The sequence below is a fragment of the Engystomops pustulosus genome, unplaced genomic scaffold (genome assembly GCF_040894005.1).
Source record: "Engystomops pustulosus unplaced genomic scaffold, aEngPut4.maternal MAT_SCAFFOLD_903, whole genome shotgun sequence".
In the NCBI taxonomy this organism is placed as follows: Eukaryota; Metazoa; Chordata; class Amphibia; order Anura; family Leptodactylidae; genus Engystomops; species Engystomops pustulosus.
This window is the reverse complement of record NW_027285782.1, coordinates 2,954-24,483: the sequence shown is the minus strand read 5'-3', so window position 1 is coordinate 24,483 and position 21,530 is coordinate 2,954. Positions and strand designations below refer to the sequence as shown.

Genomic DNA, 21,530 nt, shown 5'->3' with positions numbered 1-21,530 from the left:
AGAGACCCTCCCCCCGCTACCAGAGAGAGACCCCCCCGCTACCAGAGAGAGACCCCCCCCCGCTACCAGAGAGACCCCCCCCCCCGCTACCAGAGAGAGAAACCCCCCCCGCTACCAGAGAGAGACCCCTCCCCGCTACCAGAGAGAGACCTCCCCCCGCTACCAGAGAGAGACCCCCCCCCCGCTACCAGAGAGACCCCCCCCCGCTACCAGAGAGACCCCCCCCTACCAGAGAGAGACCCCCCCGCTACCAGAGAGACACCCCCCCTACCAGAGAGAGACCCCCCCCGCTACCAGAGAGACACCCCCCCCCCCGCTACCAGAGAGAGACCCCCCCCCGCTACCAGAGAGAGACCCCCCCCCCGCTACCAGAGAGACCCCCCCCCTACCAGAGAGACCCCCCCCCTACCAGAGAGAGACCCCCCCCCTACCAGAGAGAGACCCCCCCCGCTACCAGAGAGACACCCCCCTACCAGAGAGAGACCCCCCCCGCTACCAGAGAGACACCCCCCCCCCGCTACCAGAGAGAGACCCCCCCGCTACCAGAGAGACCCTCCCCCCGCTACCAGAGAGAGACCCTCCCCCCGCTACCAGAGAGAGACCCCCCCCCCGCTACCAGAGAGAGACCCCCCCCCGCTACCAGAAAGACACCCCCCCCCCGCTACCAGAGAGAGACCTTCCCCCCGCTACCAGAGAGAGACCCCCCCCGCTACCAGAGAGACCCCCCCCGCTACCAGAGAGAGACCCCCCCCGCTACCAGAGAGAGACCCCCCCCGCTACCAGAGAGACACCCCCCCCCCGCTACCAGAGAGACACCCCCCCCCCGCTACCAGAGAGACCCCCCCCCGCTACCAGAGAGAGACCCCCCCCGCTACCAGAGAGACCCCCCCCCGCTACCAGAGAGACCCCCCCCCCCCCCCCGCTACCAGAGAGAGACCCCCCCCCGCTACCAGAGAGAGACCCCCCCCCGCTACCAGAGAGAGACCCCCCCCCCGCTACCAGAGAGACCCCCCCCTACCAGAGAGACCCCCCCCTACCAGAGAGAGACCCCCCCCCTACCAGAGAGAGACCCCCCCGCTACCAGAGAGACACCCCCCCTACCAGAGAGAGACCCCCCCCGCTACCAGAGAGACACCCCCCCCCCGCTACCAGAGAGAGACCCCCCCGCTACCAGAGAGAGACCCCCCCGCTACCAGAGAGAGACCCTCCCCCCGCTACCAGAGAGAGACCCCCCCCCCGCTACCAGAGAGAGACCCCCCCCGCTACCAGAAAGACACCCCCCCGCTACCAGAGAGAGACCCCCCCCCGCTACCAGAGAGACCCCCCCCGCTACCAGAGAGAGACCCCCCCCCGCTACCAGAGAGACCCCCCCCCGCTACCAGAGAGAGACCCCCCCCCGCTACCAGAGAGAGACCCCCCCCGCTACCAGAGAGAGACCCCCCCCCGCTACCAGAGACCCCCCCCCGCTGCCAGAGAGACCCCCCCCCCCCCCGCTACCAGAGAGACCCCCCCCGCTACTAGAGAGACCCCCCCGCTACCAGAGAGCCCCCCCCCCCCCGCTACCAGAGAGAGACCCCCCCCCGCTACCAGAGAGAGACCCCCCCCCCCGCTACCAGAGAGAGACCCCCCCCGCTACCAGAGAGACCCCCCCCGCTACCAGAGAGAGACCCTCCCCCCGCTACCAGAGAGACCCCCCCCCGCTACCAGAGAGACCCCCCCCCCCCCCGCTACCAGAGAGACCCCCCCCCCGCTACCAGAGAGACCCCCCCCCCCCCGCTACCAGAGAGGGACCCCCCCAGCTGCGGGCGTGGTTTCCCAGTAGGCGGGGCAGTGGATGGAGGATATATTAGGCCGGCGTGAATCAGTTGCCGTGGAGACTCGCGGCTTTGAGGTGACGTCTCGTGATGACGCGCAGTGATGACGCGCGCTCAGGGTGTAGTAAGATGGCGGCGCCGCACTTCTCCCATTCGCGGTCGCTGTTCAGCACAGAATTGGGTCCCAAATTCAATGCGGTTCTATGTGCGGCCGGGCCCCCTGAAGCGGCAGCTGACCCCTCTCATCATTCATGGCGGCGGAGTCATGTGCCGGGTGCAGGAGCCGGGGGCCTTCCTCCTGGCGGAGCCCGGGCAGGTGCAGGGGATCCACTACGTGTCCAGTAACTACATCACAGACTGTGTGCGCCGCAACCGGAGACTGTCCCCCCGCGGGTACCGACTGCTGAGCCACGCCCCTGCGGAGCCACGCCAGGGCCCGCCCACTCCTACCAGGAAGAGACAGAGGCGCAGCACTGGGGCCGCATCATGTGACCAGAGGCGGGAACACAGCGAGGGACCCCCAGGAGCCGCCCCTGCAACATGTGACCAGAGCCGGGAACACAACGAGGGACCCCCAGGAGCCGCCCCTGCAACATGTGACCAGAGCCGGGAACACAACGAGGGACCCCCAGGAGCCGCCCCTGCAACATGTGACCAGAGCCGGGAACACAACGAGGGACCCCCAGGAGCCGCCCCTGGAACATGTGACCAGAGGCGGGAACACAGCGAGGGACCCCCAGGAGCCGCCCCTGCAACATGTGACCAGAGCCGGGAACACAACGAGGGACCCCCAGGAGCCGCCCCTGCAACATGTGACCAGAGCCGGGAACACAACGAGGGACCCCCAGGAGCCGCCCCTGCAACATGTGACCAGAGCCGGGAACACAACGAGGGACCCCCAGGAGCCGCCCCTGCAACATGTGACCAGAGCCGGGAACACAGTGAGGGACCCCCAGGAGCCGCCCCTGCAACATGTGACCAGAGCCGGGAACACAGCGAGGGACCCCCAGGAGCCGCCCCTGCAACATGTGACCAGAGCCGGGAACACAGCGAGGGACCCCCAGGAGCCGCCCCTGCAACATGTGACCAGAGCCGGGAACACAGCGAGGGACCCCCAGGAGCCGCCCCTGCAACATGTGACCAGAGCCGGGAACACAGCGAGGGACCCCCAGGAGCCGCCCCTGCAACATGTGACCAGAGCCGGGAACACAACGAGGGACCCCCAGGAGCCGCCCCTGCAACATGTGACCAGAGCCGGGAACACAACGAGGGACCCCCAGGAGCCGCCCCTGCAACATGTGACCAGAGGCGGGAACACAACGAGGGACCCCCAGGAGCCGCCCCTGCAACATGTGACCAGAGGCGGGAACACAACGAGGGACCCCCAGGAGCCGCCCCTGCAACATGTGACCAGAGGCGGGAACACAACGAGGGACCCCCAGGAGCCGCCCCTGCAACATGTGACCAGAGCCGGGAACACAACGAGGGACCCCCAGGAGCCGCCCCTGCAACATGTGACCAGAGCCGGGAACACAACGAGGGACCCCCAGGAGCCGCCCCTGCAACATGTGACCAGAGCCCGACCACTGCAGGGGCCCCTGAAGGAGGAGCAGTGCATAGAGCCCAGGAGAGTTATCCTGCAGAGAATGTATCCCACACAGAGGTCGCTTTGTTGTGTGGCCCGGCTCCCTCGCCCGCCGCCTCGTCGCGTGGCTCTAGGGCCACTCTCAGGGGGGTTGCTCTGCAGTGTACGGAGACGGGAGGCTCAGCACAGAGATTTGCAGATGACTCCTGTGACACCGTGACCTCTAGTGACCCCAGGGGCTCCTGTACCATAGAGAGGGAGCAGGCATACTCTCTGGAGCTGCAGAATGGAGCAGGACTGCGGGGCCCTAGTGCTGGGGGCCCTGTGAGGAGGTGCAGGTTCAGCACCACGGAGGATATCGCCATATTGCGTTACGTGCAGCAGAAGGCAGGACCCGGGAGGACGGTGACGGGGAATCAACTGTGGAAGGAGCTGGAGCAGCGGCGGCTCCTGCACAGGACGTGGCAGGCCATGAAATACCGCTACAACAAGTACATCGCACTGCACACACACCGCTACAGGGCGCTGCTGAGAGAACAGGGCCCCGAGGGCCCACCAAGCGAGCACACTGATAATGGTGGCCATGCTGCAGGATACGTCACAGAGGGGCCCCACAGGACTGAGAGCCCCAGGGGCCCATCCTCCGAGCACACTGATAATGGTGGCCATGCTGCAGGATACGTCACAGAGGGGCCCCACAGGACTGAGAGCCCCAGGGGCCCATCCTCCGAGCACACTGATAATGGTGGCCATGCTGCAGGATACGTCACAGAGGGGCCCCACAGGACTGAGAGCCCCAGGGGCCCATCCTCCGAGCACACTGATAATGGTGGCCATGCTGCAGGATACGTCACAGAGGGGCCCCACAGGACTGAGAGCCCCAGGGGCCCATCCTCCGAGCACACTGATAATGGTGGCCATGCTGCAGGACACGTCACAGAGGGGCCCTACAAGACTGAGAACGCCAGGGGCCCATCCCTTAAGGACACTGATGAAGGCGGCCATGCTACAAAGGGGCCCCATGAGACTGAGAGCCCCAGGGGTCCATCCTCCGAGGACACTGATGAAGGCGGCCATGCTGCAGGACACGTCACAGAGGGGCAGCAAACAGAAGGTGCATCCTGATCACATTATATCCCAGAACCACTTCCAGGGGCCCTGTCCTCCCGCATTACTCGTTAAAGAGGCGCTGCAGTCTCCTAGGGGTTGGAGGTGCTGTGTGACCCTGAGATCCTCTCCATTACTGATGGTCTCATACTTGTTTTTTTGTTTCATTAGAGAGTAAAGCATCTAAACCTACGATTGATCATCATCCCGAACCCCTGGCGCAGCACAAGACGGGCAATGCAGGAGACCTCCAAATATTTGAGATTGCAAATGTGGAGTTTGAGGTAAAAGTATAACCACACAATACAGACCTACAGCTCCCTACAAAATAGTGAGTGCAACTCTGGGGTATAATACAGGATGTAACTCAGGATCAGTACAGGATAAGTAATGTCATGTATGTACAGTGACTGCACCAGCAGCAGAATAGTGAGTGCAGCTCTGGGGTATAATACAGGATGTAACTCAGGATCAGTACAGGATAAGTAATGTCATGTATGTACACAGTGACTGCACCAGCAGCAGAATAGTGAGTGCAGCTCTGGGGTATAATACAGGATGTAACTCAGGATCAGTACAGGATAAGTAATGTCATGTATGTACACAGTGACTGCACCAGCAGCAGAATAGTGAGTGCAGCTCTGGAGTATAATACAGGATGTAACTCAGGATCAGTACAGGATAAGTAATGTCATGTATGTACACAGTGACTGCACCAGCAGCAGAATAGTGAGTGCAGCTCTGGAGTATAATACAGGATGTAACTCAGGATCAGTACAGGATAAGTAATGTCATGTATGTACACAGTGACTGCACCAGCAGCAGAATAGTGAGTGCAGCTCTGGGTATAATACATGATGTAACTCAGGATCAGTACAGGATAAGTAATGTCATGTATGTACACAGTGACTGCACCAGCAGCAGAATAGTGAGTGCAGCTCTGGGGTATAATACAGGATGTAACTCAGGATCAGTACAGGATAAGTAATGTCATGTATGTACACAGTGACTGTACCAGCAGCAGAATAGTGAGTTCAGCTCTGGAGTATAATACAGGATGTAACTCAGGATCAGTACAGGATAAGTAATGTCATGTATGTACACAGTGACTGCACCAGCAGCAGAATAGTGAGTGCAGCTCTGGGGTATAATACAGGATGTAACTCAGGATCAGTACAGGATAAGTAATGTCATGTATGTACACAGTGACTGCACCAGCAGCAGAATAGTGAGTACAGCTCTGGAGTATAATACAGGATGTAACTCAGGATCAGTACAGGATAAGTAATGTCATGTATGTGCACAGTGACTGCACCAGCAGCAGAATAGTGAGTACAGCTCTGGAGTATAATACAGGATGTAACTCAGGATCCGTCCAGGATAAGTAATGTCATGTATGTACAGTGACTGCACCAGCAGCAGAATAGTGAGTGCAGCTCTGGGGTATAATACAGGATGTAACTCAGGATCAGTACAGGATAAGTAATGTCATGTATGTACACAGTGACTGCACCAGCAGCAGAATAGTGAGTGCAGCTCTGGGGTATAATACAGGATGTAACTCAGGATCAGTACAGGATAAGTAATGTCATGTATGTACAGTGACTGCACCAGCAGCAGAATAGTGAGTGCAGCTCTGGTGTATAATACAGGATGTAACTCAGGATCAGTACAGGATAAGTAATGTCATGTATGTACACAGTGACTGCACCAGCAGCAGAATAGTGAGTGCAGCTCTGGGGTATAATACAGGATGTAACTCAGGATCAGTACAGGATAAGTAATGTCATGTATGTACACAGTGACTGCACCAGCAGCAGAATAGTGAGTGCAGCTCTGGGGTATAATACAGGATGTAACTCAGGATCAGTACAGGATAAGTAATGTCATGTATGTACACAGTGACTGCACCAGCAGCAGAATAGTGAGTGCAGCTCTGGGGTATAATACAGGATGTAACTCAGGATCAGTACAGGATAAGTAATGTCATGTATGTACACAGTGACTGCACCAGCAGCAGAATAGTGAGTGCAGCTCTGGAGTATAATACAGGATGTAACTCAGGATCAGTACAGGATAAGTCATGTCATGTATGTACAAAGTGACTGCACCAGCAGCAGAATAGTGAGTGCAGCTCTGGGGTATAATACAGGATGTAACTCAGGATCAGTACAGGATAAGTAATGTCATGTATGTACACAGTGACTGCACCAGCAGCAGAATAGTGAGTGCAGCTCTGGGGTATAATACAGGATGTAACTCAGGATCAGTACAGGATAAGTAATGTCATGTATGTACACAGTGACTGCACCAGCAGCAGAATAGTGAGTGCAGCTCTGGGGTATAATACAGGATGTAACTCAGGATCAGTACAGGATAAGTAATGTCATGTATGTACACAGTGACTGCACCAGCAGCAGAATAGTGAGTGCAGCTCTGGAGTATAATACAGGATGTAACTCAGGATCAGTACAGGATAAGTAATGTCATGTATGTACACAGTGACTGCACCAGCAGCAGAATAGTGAGTGCAGCTCTGGGGTATAATACAGGATGTAACTCAGGATCAGTACAGGATAAGTAATGTCATGTATGTACACAGTGACTGCACCAGCAGCAGAATAGTGAGTGCAGCTCTGGGGTATAATACAGGATGTAACTCAGGATCAGTACAGGATAAGTAATGTCATGTATGTACACAGTGACTGCACCAGCAGCAGAATAGTGAGTGCAGCTCTGGAGTATAATACAGGATGTAACTCAGGATCAGTACAGGATAAGTAATGTCATGTATGTACACAGTGACTGCACCAGCAGCAGAATAGTGAGTGCAGCTCTGGGGTATAATACAGGATGTAACTCAGGATCAGTACAGGATAAGTAATGTCATGAATGTACACAGTGACTGCACCAGCAGCAGAATAGTGAGTGCAGCTCTTGGATATAGTGCTGCCACTGTAGTATCACTGCTGTCTGATCTGTGAACTCTCTCCTGCAGGTGGATGATGAGGATTGTTGTCCGGGGATCAGTCTCAGAGACCTGGTGATGGGTGAGGACTCTGAGATGCGGGTGGTCTCCCCCAGCCCGGCGCTGTCTGACATGGAGGGGCTGCAGGAGGCTCTGGTGGACATGATGCAGGAGTTTGGTCTGGACCTGTGCCGGATCACGCAGGTTCTCCTGAAGAACAGCGGGGAGGTGGGCAGCACCCGGCACTTCCTGCGCACCGGATGCCGCCCTGATGGTTTCCCCGTCTGGACGCAGGAAGATGATGTGCAGCTGCAGAGGAACGAGCCGGCGCTGCGAGCCGGGCTGGCCAGGAAGTACGGAGCCGACAATGTGGCTAAGAGAGCGGCCTTCCTGGCTAGTTAGATGATGCTACGTAGTTATGCATCTGATCCTGGGAAAGCTGGGTGACACCCTGTGAGTGCCATCCTCCTCTGTGAGCAGGATATGTTGTCACCCAGCTTTCCCAGGAAGAGATAAATATATGTAGAAAAAGGAATGTCAGGAGCCGCAGCAGCGTAGAGGGCGGAGGAGATTATTGGCTCCGCCCCCGGTGCTCCCTGGAAGCCGTGTCTTGTCTCTTCTGTATAAAATCTTTAGTTTTATTAAAGTGTCTTTCTCTCTGCGTCCGGCTGGTCATTAGGCGCTTGTTCACACTGTAGTAACATCAAAGACCGCATGCAGTAATAACCTGAGCCAAGGGGAGGCGCCGCTTATCCTGACAGCACACCTACCCCTCCCCCCTGACTGCACCATACAAAGGGTCACACCTGCCCCTCCCCCCTGACTGCACCATACACAGGGTCACACCTGCCCCTCCCCCCTGACTGCACCATACACAGGGTCACACCTGCCCCTCCCCCCTGACTGCACCATACACAGGGTCACACCTGCCCCTCCCCCCTGACTGCACCATACACAGGGTCACACATACCCCTCCCCCCTGACTGCACCATACACAGGGTCACACCTGCCCCTGCCCCCTGACTGCACCATACACAGGGTCACACATACCCCTCCCCCCTGACTGCACCATACACAGGGTCACACCTGCCCCTCCCCCCTGACTGCACCATACACAGGGTCACACCTGCCCCTCCCCCCTGACTGCACCATACACAGGGTCACACATACCCCTCCCCCCTGACTGCACCATACACAGGGTCACACCTGCCCCTCCCCCCTGACTGCACCATACAAAGGGTCACACATACCCCTCCCCCCCTGACTGCACCGTACACAGGGTCACACATACCCCTCCCCCCTGACTGCACCGTACACAGGGTCACACCCGCCCCTCCCCCCCTGACTGCACCGTACACAGGGTCACACCCGCCCCTCCCCCCCTGACTGCACCGTACACAGGGTCACACCTGCCCCTCCCCCCTGACTGCACCATACACAGGGTCACACCTGCCCCTCCCCCCTGACTGCACCATACACAGGGTCACACCCGCCCCTCCCCCCCTGACAGCACCATACAAAGGGTCACACATACCCCTCCCCCCCTGACTGCACCGTACACAGGGTCACACATACCCCTCCCCCCTGACTGCACCGTACACAGGGTCACACATACCCCTCCCCCCTGACTGCACCGTACACAGGGTCACACATACCCCTCCCCCCTGACTGCACCATACACAGGGTCACACCCGCCCCTCCCCCCTGACTGCACCATACACAGGGTCACACCCGCCCCTCCCCCCTGACTGCACCATACACAGGGTCACACCCGCCCCTCCCCCCTGACTGCACCGTACACAGGGTCACACCTGCCCCTCCCCCCTGACAGCACCGTACACAGGGTCACACCTGCCCCTCCCCCCTGACAGCACCGTACACAGGGTCACACATGCCCCTCCCCCCTGACTGCACCGTACACAGGGTCACACCCGCCCCTCCCCCCCTGACTGCACCGTACACAGGGTCACACCGCCCCCCTCCCCCCCTGACTGCACCATACACAGGGTCACACCTGCCCCTCCCCCCTGACTGCACCATACACAGGGTCACACCCGCCCCTCCCCCCCTGACAGCACCGTACAAAGGGTCACACATACCCCTCCCCCCCTGACTGCACCGTACACAGGGTCACACATACCCCTCCCCCCTGACTGCACCGTACACAGGGTCACACATACCCCTCCCCCCTGACTGCACCGTACACAGGGTCACACCCGCCCCTCCCCCCTGACTGCACCGTACACAGGGTCACACCCGCCCCTCCCCCCTGACTGCACCGTACACAGGGTCACACCCGCCCCTCCCCCCTGACTGCACCGTACACAGGGTCACACCTGCCCCTCCCCCCTGACTGCACCATACACAGGGTCACACCTGCCCCTCCCCCCTGACAGCACCGTACACAGGGTCACACCTGCCCCTCCCCCCTGACAGCACCGTACACAGGGTCACACATGCCCCTCCCCCCTGACTGCACCGTACACAGGGTCACACCCGCCCCTCCCCCCCTGACTGCACCGTACACAGGGTCACACCGCCCCCCTCCCCTCCTGACTGCACCGTACACAGGGTCACACCTGCCCCTCCCCCCTGACAGCACCGTACACAGGGTCACACCTGCCCCTCCCCCCTGACAGCACCGTACACAGGGTCACACCCGCCCCTCCCCCCCTGACTGCACCGTACACAGGGTCACACATACCCCTCCCCCCCTGACAGCACCGTACACAGGGTCACACCTGCCCCTCCCCCCTGACAGCACCGTACACAGGGTCACACATACCCCTCCCCCCTGACTGCACCGTACACAGGGTCACACCCGCCCCTCCCCCCCTGACTGCACCGTACACAGGGTCACACCGCCCCCCCCCCTGACTGCACCGTACACAGGGTCACACCCGCCCCTCCCCCCCTGACAGCACCGTACACAGGGTCACACCCGCTCTCCCCCCTGACTGCACCGTACACAGGGTCACACCCGCCCCTCCCCCCCCTGACTGCACCGTACACAGGGTCACACCCGCCCCTCCCCCCCCTGACTGCACCGTACACAGGGTCACTCCCGCCCCTCCCCCCCTGACTGCACCGTACACAGGGTCACACCTGCCCCTCCCCCCTGACAGCACCGTACACAGGGTCACACATACCCCTCCCCCCCTGACAGCACCGTACACAGGGTCACACCCGCCCCTCCCCCCTGACTGCACCGTACACAGGGTCACACCTACCCCTCCCCCCTGACAGCACCGTACACAGGGTCACACCTGCCCCTCCCCCCTGACAGCACCGTACACAGGGTCACACCTGCCCCTCCCCCCTGACAGCACCGTACACAGGGTCACACATACCCCTCCCCCCCTGACTGCACCGTACACAGGGTCACACCCGCCCCTCCCCCCCTGACTGCACCGTACACAGGGTCACACCTGCCCCTCCCCCCTGACAGCACCGTACACAGGGTCACACCTGCCCCTCCCCCCTGACTGCACCGTACACAGGGTCACACATACCCCTCCCCCCTGACAGCACCGTACACAGGGTCACACATACCCCTCCCCCCCTGACTGCACCGTACACAGGGTCACACCTGCCCCTCCCCCCTGACTGCACCGTACACAGGGTCACACCTGCCCCTCCCCCCTGACTGCACCGTACACAGGGTCACACCCGCCCCTCCCCCCCTGACTGCACCGTACACAGGGTCACACCTGCCCCTCCCCCCTGACAGCACCATACACAGGGTCACACCCGCCCCTCCCCCCTGAGAGCACCGTACACAGGGTCACACCCGCCCCTCCCCCCCTGACAGCACCGTACACAGGGTCACACCTGCCCCTCCCCCCTGACAGCACCGTACACAGGGTCACACCCGCCCCTCCCACCCTGACTGCACCGTACACAGGGTCACACCCGCCCCTCCCCCCTGACAGCACCGTACACAGGGTCAAACCTGCCCCTCCCCCCTGACAGCACCGTACACAGGGTCACACATACCCCTCCCCCCTGACAGCACCGTACACAGGGTCACACATACCCCTCCCCCCTGACAGCACCGTACACAGGGTCACACCCGCCCCTCCCCCCCTGACTGCACCGTACACAGGGTCACACCTGCCCCTCCCCCCTGACAGCAGGTGGGTGACGTCATACACATGAGGTCACCCCGTCCCCTCCTATGAGACAGGCGGCAGAGTCTTCCCCAGGACCCGGCACCGCTCTGAATAGGAGGCTCCTCGCACTACAACTCCCGGCATGCCGCGGCGTACACAGTGATGGATGCCGGGAGTCGTAGGATGACGCCACAGCGGATGTCACGTGCTCGAGCTCAATAAAGCTGATAGAAAAAAAAAAGACTTTACCAAAACAGGAAGCGACGGAAAGGCGGGGTTTATAGAGGGGGAGGAGTCAGCGCCGCCCAGCAGAGCGCCGAGTGCCGGCAGAGGTGAGTACTTACCGCACCTGTCACCATGGATACTGGGGTCACTGCTGCACCCACTGACACCCCACATGTCCACCCACTGACACCCCACATGTCCACCCACTGACACCCCGCATATCCCCCCGCTGACACCCCGCATGTCCCCCCGCTGACACCCCGCATGTCCCCCCGCTGACACCCCGCATGTCCCCCCGCTGACACCCCGCATGTCCCCCCGCTGACACCCCGCATGTCCCCCCGCTGACACCCCGCATGTCCCCCCGCTGACACCCCGCATGTCCCCCCGCTGACACCCCGCATGTCCCCCCGCTGACACCCCGCATGTCCCCCCGCTGACACCCCGCATGTCCCCCCGCTGACACCCCGCATGTCCCCCCGCTGACACCCCGCATGTCCCCCCGCTGACACCCCGCATGTCCCCCCGCTGACACCCCGCATGTCCCCCCGCTGACACCCCGCATGTCCCCCCGCTGACACCCCGCATGTCCCCCCGCTGACACCCCGCATGTCCCCCCGCTGACACCCCGCATGTCCCCCCGCTGACACCCCGCATGTCCCCCCGCTGACACCCCGCATGTCCCCCCGCTGACACCCCGCATGTCCCCCCGCTGACACCCCGCATGTCCCCCCGCTGACACCCCGCATGTCCCCCCGCTGACACCCCGCATGTCCCCCCGCTGACACCCCGCATGTCCCCCCGCATGTCCCCCCGCTGACACCCCGCATGTCCCCCCGCTGACACCCCGCATGTCCCCCCGCTGACACCCCGCATGTCCCCCCGCTGACACCCCGCATGTCCCCCCGCTGACACCCCGCATGTCCCCCCGCTGACACCCCGCATGTCCCCCCGCTGACACCCCGCATGTCCCCCCGCTGACACCCCGCATGTCCCCCCGCTGACACCCCGCATGTCCCCCCGCTGACACCCCGCATGTCCCCCCGCTGACACCCCGCATGTCCCCCCGCTGACACCCCGCATGTCCCCCCGCTGACACCCCGCATGTCCCCCCGCTGACACCCCGCATGTCCCCCCGCTGACACCCCGCATGTCCCCCCGCTGACACCCCGCATGTCCCCCCGCTGACACCCCGCATGTCCCCCCGCTGACACCCCGCATGTCCCCCCGCTGACACCCCGCATGTCCCCCCGCTGACACCCCGCATGTCCCCCCGCTGACACCCCGCATGTCCCCCCGCTGACACCCCGCATGTCCCCCCGCTGACACCCCGCATGTCCCCCCGCTGACACCCCGCATGTCCCCCCGCTGACACCCCGCATGTCCCCCCGCTGACACCCCGCATGTCCCCCCGCTGACACCCCGCATGTCCCCCCGCATGTCCCCCCGCATGTCCCCCCGCATGTCCCCCCGCATGTCCCCCCGCATGTCCCCCCGCATGTCCCCCCGCATGTCCCCCCGCATGTCCCCCCGCATGTCCCCCCGCATGTCCCCCCGCATGTCCCCCCGCATGTCCCCCCGCTGACACCCCGCATGTCCCCCCGCTGACACCCCGCATGTCCCCCCGCTGACACCCCGCATGTCCCCCCGCTGACACCCCGCATGTCCCCCCGCTGACACCCCGCATGTCCCCCCGCTGACACCCCGCATGTCCCCCCGCTGACACCCCGCATGTCCCCCCGCTGACACCCCGCATGTCCCCCCGCTGACACCCCGCATGTCCCCCCGCTGACACCCCGCATGTCCCCCCGCTGACACCCCGCATGTCCCCCCGCTGACACCCCGCATGTCCCCCCGCTGACACCCCGCATGTCCCCCCGCCTCTGTGTGTGTATGTGTGTGACCCCCGTGGCTCCTCCTCTGTGTGTGTGTATGTGTGTGACCCCCGTGGCTCCTCCTCTGTGTGTGTGTGTGTGTGTGACCCCCGTGGCTCCTCCTCTGTGTGTGTGTGTGTGTGTGACCCCCGTGGCTCCTCCTCTGTGTGTGTGTGTGTGTGTGACCCCCGTGGCTCCTCCTCTGTGTGTGTGTGTGTGTGTGTGACCCCCGTGGCTCCTCCTCTGTGTGTGTGTGTGTGTGTGTGACCCCCGTGGCTCCTCCTCTGTGTGTGTGTGTGTGTGTGTGACCCCCGTGGCTCCTCCTCTGTGTGTGTGTGTGTGTGTGTGACCCCCGTGGCTCCTCCTCTGTGTGTGTGTGTGTGTGTGTGACCCCCGTGGCTCCTCCTCTGTGTGTGTGTGTGTGTGTGTGACCCCCGTGGCTCCTCCTCTGTGTGTGTGTGTGTGTGTGTGACCCCCGTGGCTCCTCCTCTGTGTGTGTGTGTGTGTGTGTGACCCCCGTGGCTCCTCCTCTGTGTGTGTGTGTGTGTGTGTGACCCCCGTGGCTCCTCCTCTGTGTGTGTGTGTGTGTGTGTGACCCCCGTGGCTCCTCCTCTGTGTGTGTGTGTGTGTGTGTGACCCCCGTGGCTCCTCCTCTGTGTGTGTGTGTGTGTGTGTGACCCCCGTGGCTCCTCCTCTGTGTGTGTGTGTGTGTGTGTGACCCCCGTGGCTCCTCCTCTGTGTGTGTGTGTGTGTGTGTGACCCCCGTGGCTCCTCCTCTGTGTGTGTGTGTGTGTGTGTGACCCCCGTGGCTCCTCCTCTGTGTGTGTGTGTGTGTGTGTGACCCCCGTGGCTCCTCCTCTGTGTGTGTGTGTGTGTGTGTGACCCCCGTGGCTCCTCCTCTGTGTGTGTGTGTGTGTGTGTGACCCCCGTGGCTCCTCCTCTGTGTGTGTGTGTGTGTGTGTGACCCCCGTGGCTCCTCCTCTGTGTGTGTGTGTGTGTGTGTGACCCCCGTGGCTCCTCCTCTGTGTGTGTGTGTGTGTGTGTGACCCCCGTGGCTCCTCCTCTGTGTGTGTGTGTGTGTGTGTGACCCCCGTGGCTCCTCCTCTGTGTGTGTGTGTGTGTGTGTGACCCCCGTGGCTCCTCCTCTGTGTGTGTGTGTGTGTGTGTGACCCCCGTGGCTCCTCCTCTGTGTGTGTGTGTGTGTGTGTGACCCCCGTGGCTCCTCCTCTGTGTGTGTGTGTGTGTGTGTGACCCCCGTGGCTCCTCCTCTGTGTGTGTGTGTGTGTGTGTGACCCCCGCGGCTCCTCCTCTGTGTGTGTGTGTGTGTGTGTGACCCCCGCGGCTCCTCCTCTGTGTGTGTGTGTGTGTGTGTGACCCCCGCGGCTCCTCCTCTGTGTGTGTGTGTGTGTGTGTGACCCCCGCGGCTCCTCCTCTGTGTGTGTGTGTGTGTGTGTGACCCCCGCGGCTCCTCCTCTGTGTGTGTGTGTGTGTGTGACCCCCGCGGCTCCTCCTCTGTGTGTGTGTGTGTGTGACCCCCGCGGCTCCTCCTCTGTGTGTGTGTGTGTGTGACCCCCGCGGCTCCTCCTCTGTGTGTGTGTGTGTGTGACCCCCGCGGCTCCTCCTCTGTGTGTGTGTGTGTGTGTGACCCCCGCGGCTCCTCCTCTGTGTGTGTGTGTGTGTGTGACCCCCGCGGCTCCTCCTCTGTGTGTGTGTGTGTGTGACCCCCGCGGCTCCTCCTCTGTGTGTGTGTGTGACCCCCGCGGCTCCTCCTCTGTGTGTGTGTGTGACCCCCGCGGCTCCTCCTCTGTGTGTGTGTGTGTGTGACCCCCGCGGCTCCTCCTCTGTGTGTGTGTGACCCCCGCGGCTCCTCTTGTGTGTGTGACCCCCGCGGCTCCTCCTCTGTGTGTGTGTGTGTGTGTGGACCCCGAGGCTCCTTCTGTGTGTGTGTGTGTGGCGCTCTTTGTGTGTGTGTGTGTGTGACCCCCTGCGGCTTCCTCCTCTGTGGTGTGTGTGTGACCCCGCGGTGTGTGACCCCCGCGGCTCCTCCTCTGTGTGTGTGTGTGTGTGTGTGTGTGTGTGTGTGTGACCCCCGCGGCTCCTCCTCTGTGTGTGTGTGTGTGTGTGTGTGACCCCCGCGGCTCCTCCTCTGTGTGTGTGTGACCCCCGCGGCTCCTCCTCTGTGTGTGTGTGTGTGTGTGTGACCCCCGTGGCTCCTCCTCTGTGTGTGTGTGTGTGTGACCCCCGTGGCTCCTCCTCTGTGTGTGTGTGTGTGTGACCCCCGTGGCTCCTCCTCTGTGTGTGTGTGTGTGTGTGTGACCCCCGCGGCTCCTCCTCTGTGTGTGTGTGTGACCCCCGCGGCTCCTCCTCTGTGTGTGTGTGTGTGACCCCCGCGGCTCCTCCTCTGTGTGTGTGTGTGTGTGTGACCCCCGCGGCTCCTCCTCTGTGTGTGTGTGTGTGTGTGTGACCCCCGCGGCTCCTCCTCTGTGTGTGTGTGTGTGACCCCCGCGGCTCCTCCTCTGTGTGTGTGTGTGTGTGACCCCCGCGGCTCCTCCTCTGTGTGTGTGTGTGTGTGACCCCCGCGGCTCCTCCTCTGTGTGTGTGTGTGACCCCCGCGGCTCCTCCTCTGTGTGTGTGTGTGTGTGTGTGTGTGTGTGTGACCCCCGCGGCTCCTCCTCTGTGTGTGTGTGTGACCCCCGCGGCTCCTCCTCTGTGTGTGTGTGTGTGTGTGTGTGTGACCCCCGCGGCTCCTCCTCTGTGTGTGTGTGTGACCCCCGCGGCTCCTCCTCTGTGTGTGTGTGTGTGTGTGTGTGTGTGTGACCCCCGCGGCTCCTCCTCTGTGTGTGTGTGTGACCCCCGCGGCTCCTCCTCTGTGTGTGTGTGTGTGTGACCCCCGCGGCTCCTCCTCTGTGTGTGTGTGTGTGTGTGACCCCCGTGGCTCCTCCTCTGTGTGTGTGTGTGTGTGTGTGTGTGTGTGTGTGTGTGTGTGACCCCCGTGGCTCCTCCTCTGTGTGTGTGTGTGTGTGTGACCCCCGTGGCTCCTCCTCTGTGTGTGTGTGTGTGTGACCCCCGCGGCTCCTCCTCTGTGTGTGTGTGACCCCCGCGGCTCCTCCTCTGTGTGTGTGTGACCCCCGCGGCTCCTCCTCTGTGTGTGTGTGTGTGTGTGACCCCCGCGGCTCCTCCTCTGTGTGTGTGTGTGTGTGTGTGTGACCCCCGCGGCTCCTCCTCTGTGTGTGTGTGTGTGTGTGACCCCCGCGGCTCCTCCTCTGTGTGTGTGTGTGACCCCCGCGGCTCCTCCTCTGTGTGTGTGTGTGTGTGACCCCCGCGGCTCCTCCTCTGTGTGTGTGTGTGTGTGTGTGTGACCCCCGCGGCTCCTCCTCTGTGTGTGTGTGTGTGTGACCCCCGCGGCTCCTCCTCTGTGTGTGTGTGTGTGTGTGACCCCCGCGGCTCCTCCTCTGTGTGTGTGTGTGTGTGTGACCCCCGCGGCTCCTCCTCTGTGTGTGTGTGTGTGTGTGACCCCCGCGGCTCCTCCTCTGTGTGTGTGTGTGTGTGTGTGTGTGACCCCCGCGGCTCCTCCTCTGTGTGTGTGTGTGTGTGTGTGTGTGTGTGTGACCCCCGCGGCTCCTCCTCTGTGTGTGTGTGTGTGTGTGTGTGACCCCCGCGGCTCCTCCTCTGTGTGTGTGTGACCCCCGCGGCTCCTCCTCTGTGTGTGTGTGTGTGTGACCCCCGCGGCTCCTCCTCTGTGTGTGTGTGTGTGACCCCCGCGGCTCCTCCTCTGTGTGTGTGTGTGTGTGACCCCCGCGGCTCCTCCTCTGTGTGTGTGTGTGTGACCCCCGCGGCTCCTCCTCTGTGTGTGTGTGTGTGTGACCCCCGCGGCTCCTCCTCTGTGTGTGTGTGACCCCCGTGGCTCCTCCTCTGTGTGTGTGTGTGTGTGTGACCCCCGCGGCTCCTCCTCTGTGTGTGTGTGTGTGTGTGTGACCCCCGCGGCTCCTCCTCTGTGTGTGTGTGTGTGTGTGTGACCCCCGTGGCTCCTCCTCTGTGTGTGTGTGTGTGTGTGACCCCCGCGGCTCCTCCTCTGTGTGTGTGTGTGTGTGTGTGTGTGTGTGTGTGTGTGTGTGACCCCCGCGGCTCCTCCTCTGTGTGTGTGTGTGTGTGTGTGTGTGTGTGTGTGTGACCCCCGCGGCTCCTCCTCTGTGTGTGTGACCCCCGCGGCTCCTCCTCTGTGTGTGTGACCCCACGGCTCCTCCTCTGTGTGACCCCGTGGCTCTCCGCAGGGTCATGGCTTCCAGAGGTTCGGGGATGTCACTGACGCGGAGGAATTACCGACTCTCCAGTGACCCGGAGAAGAGCAGAGCGGCAGGTAACGTGCAGGGGGCTTCATGTCTCGTCATGCTCAGCACCTCTGATACCTGTCAATGAACAACAGTCTCTCTGCACAGCCGAGGCTCCTCCTCCTGGACTCTTTATTCTTTGTTTTCCAGGCATCGTGAGTGACAGGTTCCTGAGTCAGTATCTGCACAGAATATTCCCGGGCAGCGATGGCACCCAGCATGGCGCCACCTACAGGTGAGTGCAGGACCTGCCCGGGGCCTATGATCTCCACTGTTACTGGGAGGGACCCAGCATGGCGCCACCTACAGGTGAGTGCAGGACCTGCCCGGGGCCTATGATCTCCACTGTTACTGGGAGGGGCTCAGCATGGCGCCACCTACAGGTGAGTGCAGGACCTGCCCGGGGCCTATGATCTCCACTGTTACTGGGAGGGGCTCAGCATGGCGCCACCTACAGGTGAGTGTAGGACCTGCCCGGGGCCTATGATCTCCACTGTTACTGGGAGGGGCTCAGCATGGCGCCACCTACAGGTGAGTGCAGGACCTGCCCGGGGCATGTGATCTCCACTGTTACTGGGAGGGACCCAGCATGGCGCCACCTACAGGTGAGAGCAGGACCTGCCCGGGGCCTATGATCTCCACTGTTACTGGGAGGGGCCCAGCATGGCGCCACCTACAGGTGAGTGCAGGACCTGCCCGGGGCCTATGATCTCCACTGTTACTGGGAGGGGCCCAGCATGGCGCCACCTACAGGTGAGTGCGGGACCTGCCCGGGGCCTGTGATCTCCACTGTTACTGGGAGGGGCTCAGCATGGCGCCACCTACAGGTGAGTGCGGGACCTGCCCGGGGCCTGTAATCTCCACTGTTACTGGGAGGGGCCCAGCATGGCGCCACCTACAGGTGAGTGCAGGACCTGCCCGGGGCCTATGATCTCCACTGTTACTGGGAGGGGCTCAGCATGGCGCCACCTACAGGTGAGTGTAGGACCTGCCCGGGGCCTATGATCTCCACTGTTACTGGGAGGGGCTCAGCATGGCGCCACCTACAGGTGAGTGCAGGACCTGCCCGGGGCATGTGATCTCCACTGTTACTGGGAGGGACCCAGCATGGCGCCACCTACAGGTGAGAGCAGGACCTGCCCGGGGCCTATGATCTCCACTGTTACTGGGAGGGGCCCAGCATGGCGCCACCTACAGGTGAGTGCAGGACCTGCCCGGGGCCTATGATCTCCACTGTTACTGGGAGGGGCCCAGCATGGCGCCACCTACAGGTGAGTGCGGGACCTGCCCGGGGCCTGTGATCTCCACTGTTACTGGGAGGGGCTCAGCATGGCGCCACCTACAGGTGAGTGCGGGACCTGCCCGGGGCCTGTAATCTCCAGTGTTACTGGGAGGGGCCCAGCATGGCGCCACCTACAGGTGAGTGCAGGACCTGCCCGGGGCCTATGATCTCCACTGTTACTGGGAGGGGCCCAGCATGGCGCCACCTACAGGTGAGTGCGGGACCTGCCCGGGGCCTGTGATCTCCACTGTTACTGGGAGGGGCTCAGCATGGCGCCACCTACAGGTGAGTGCGGGACCTGCCCGGGGCCTGTGATCTCCACTGTTACTGGGAGGGGCTCAGCATGGCGCCACCTACAGGTGAGTGCGGGACCTGCCCGGGGCCTGTGATCTCCACTGTTACTGGGAGGGGCCCAGCATGGCGCCACCTACAGGTGAGTGCGGGACCTGCCCGGGGCCTGTGATCTCCACTGTTACTGGGAGGGGCCCAGCATGGCGCCACCTACAGGTGAGTGCGGGACCTGCCCGGGGCCTGTGATCTCCACTGTTACTGGGAGGGGCCCAGCATGGCGCCACCTACAGGTGAGTGCGGGACCTGCCCGGGGCCTGTGATCTCCACTGTTACTGGGAGGGACCCAGCATGGCGCCACCTACAAGTGAGTGCGGGACCTGCCTGGGGCCTGTAATCTCCACTGTTACTGGGAGGGGCCCAGCATGGCGCCACCTACAGGTGAGTGCAGGACCTGCCCGGGGCCTGTGATCTCCACTGTTACTGGGAGGGACCCAGCATGGCGCCACCTACAGGTGAGTGCAGGACCTGACCCTCCTGACCAGGGCCATGTATCTCCAGGCTCTGAGTAGCCTCCTCCTCTCTGTTAGGGCTGGGGTCGTGCCCCCCCCCCGTCGTGTCTTATAATAGTCCCGGAGCGCTCATCACCTCTATGAATAACCCTCTGCTCCGGTTACACATCCGCACCCTCCCCCCACTATGTGACAATGCCCTGGGGGGCCCCTCCCCCGTGCGCCCCCACATATCGCCACTCATCAGACTTTGGAGTTTTTTGGCATTTAATCCATTGCAAATGTTTCATTTTCCACCCAAAATGATGTAATGTCCAAAAATATTACCATTTGTAGACTGCGCCTCCATTTTGTTTTAACCCTTTCCGTGTTTTATAGGGGTAAACAAATCTCTTAAACTGCTTTCTCATACATTGAGGGGAGCAGCGGCCATGACGGGGTCATTGCAGGTCTCGGCCAATCTCCAAAAAATGTCAAAGATGACCCCAGAAATCTGCTGCTCGTAACATTGTAGTAAAGTCCGTGGAATCTTAAAAACCCACCCAGGACACGGCAGGGATGGCGATATGCGGGGGCAGAGACCCTCTGCTAAACACAAAAGATATGTAATGGTGTCCACAGCCGGGACCTACCGAGTGGCACAGGGCGGGGTGTCCTGCAGGGGGACCTTGTGGCCACTGAGGATCTTCTCCAGACAAGGACTGTGAGGAAAGAATTAAGAGGAAGCAGTAAGGAGGCTGTGATAGAGCAGCAGGGGAAGTAGCTCATCTACTTACCCCCGCCCCGGCCTCCCTTACCCCCGCCCCGGCCTCCCTTACCCCCGCCCCGGCCTCCCTTACCCCCGCCCTCACAATCAGTGTCTGAAGAAGGTCTCTACATGACCAAAAGTAGACATGGACTTCCAGGCGCCGCTTATCACATTCTCTCCTCTCTGGTTCTCCACAGAAAACCACTAACTTTCCAGAACCTAGAGGAGCGACTCAACCGTCTACTGAGCGCAGCAGAAACCGAGGAGAACACAGGTAACAGCACCCCAACATCACACATCATTACAGGCTACAACCACCACTAGGGGGAGATCACTACATACATATTATACACCACCACTAGGAGGATATCACTACATACACATTATACACCACCACTAGGAGGAGATCACTACATACACATTATACACCACCACTAGGGGGAGATCACTACATACAGATTATACACCACCACTAGGAGGAGATCACTACATACAGATTATACACCACCACTAGGGGGAGCTCACTACATACAGATTATACACCACCACTAGGGGGAGATCACTACATACAGATTATACACCACCACTAGGGGGAGATCACTACATACACATTATACACCACCACTAGGAGGAGATCACTACATACACATTATACACCACCACTAGGAGGAGATCACTACATACACA

The 21,530-nt window shown here is 61.5% G+C and overlaps 2 protein-coding genes across 2 annotated transcripts; both read left to right on the top strand.

Annotated features, from left to right (window-relative positions):
• Positions 1-1,943: 1,943 nt before the first annotated feature.
• On the top strand, positions 1,944-8,135 carry LOC140112582 (uncharacterized). The gene is given in 4 exon segments (XM_072132566.1): positions 1,944-2,000; positions 2,002-4,513; positions 4,678-4,790; positions 7,505-8,135. Coding segments are annotated over 4 exon segments (3,054 nt in total). The 3' UTR covers positions 7,877-8,135.
• Positions 8,136-11,772: 3,637 nt separating this feature from the next.
• On the top strand, positions 11,773-21,117 carry RNF123 (ring finger protein 123; the record flags this gene model as incomplete). The annotated part of the gene is made up of 4 exons (XM_072132567.1): positions 11,773-11,918; positions 17,957-18,042; positions 18,164-18,248; positions 21,041-21,117. Coding segments are annotated over exons 2-4 (244 nt in total), but the record flags the coding sequence as incomplete, so codon positions are not given.
• Between the last annotated feature and the right edge of the window lie 413 nt (positions 21,118-21,530).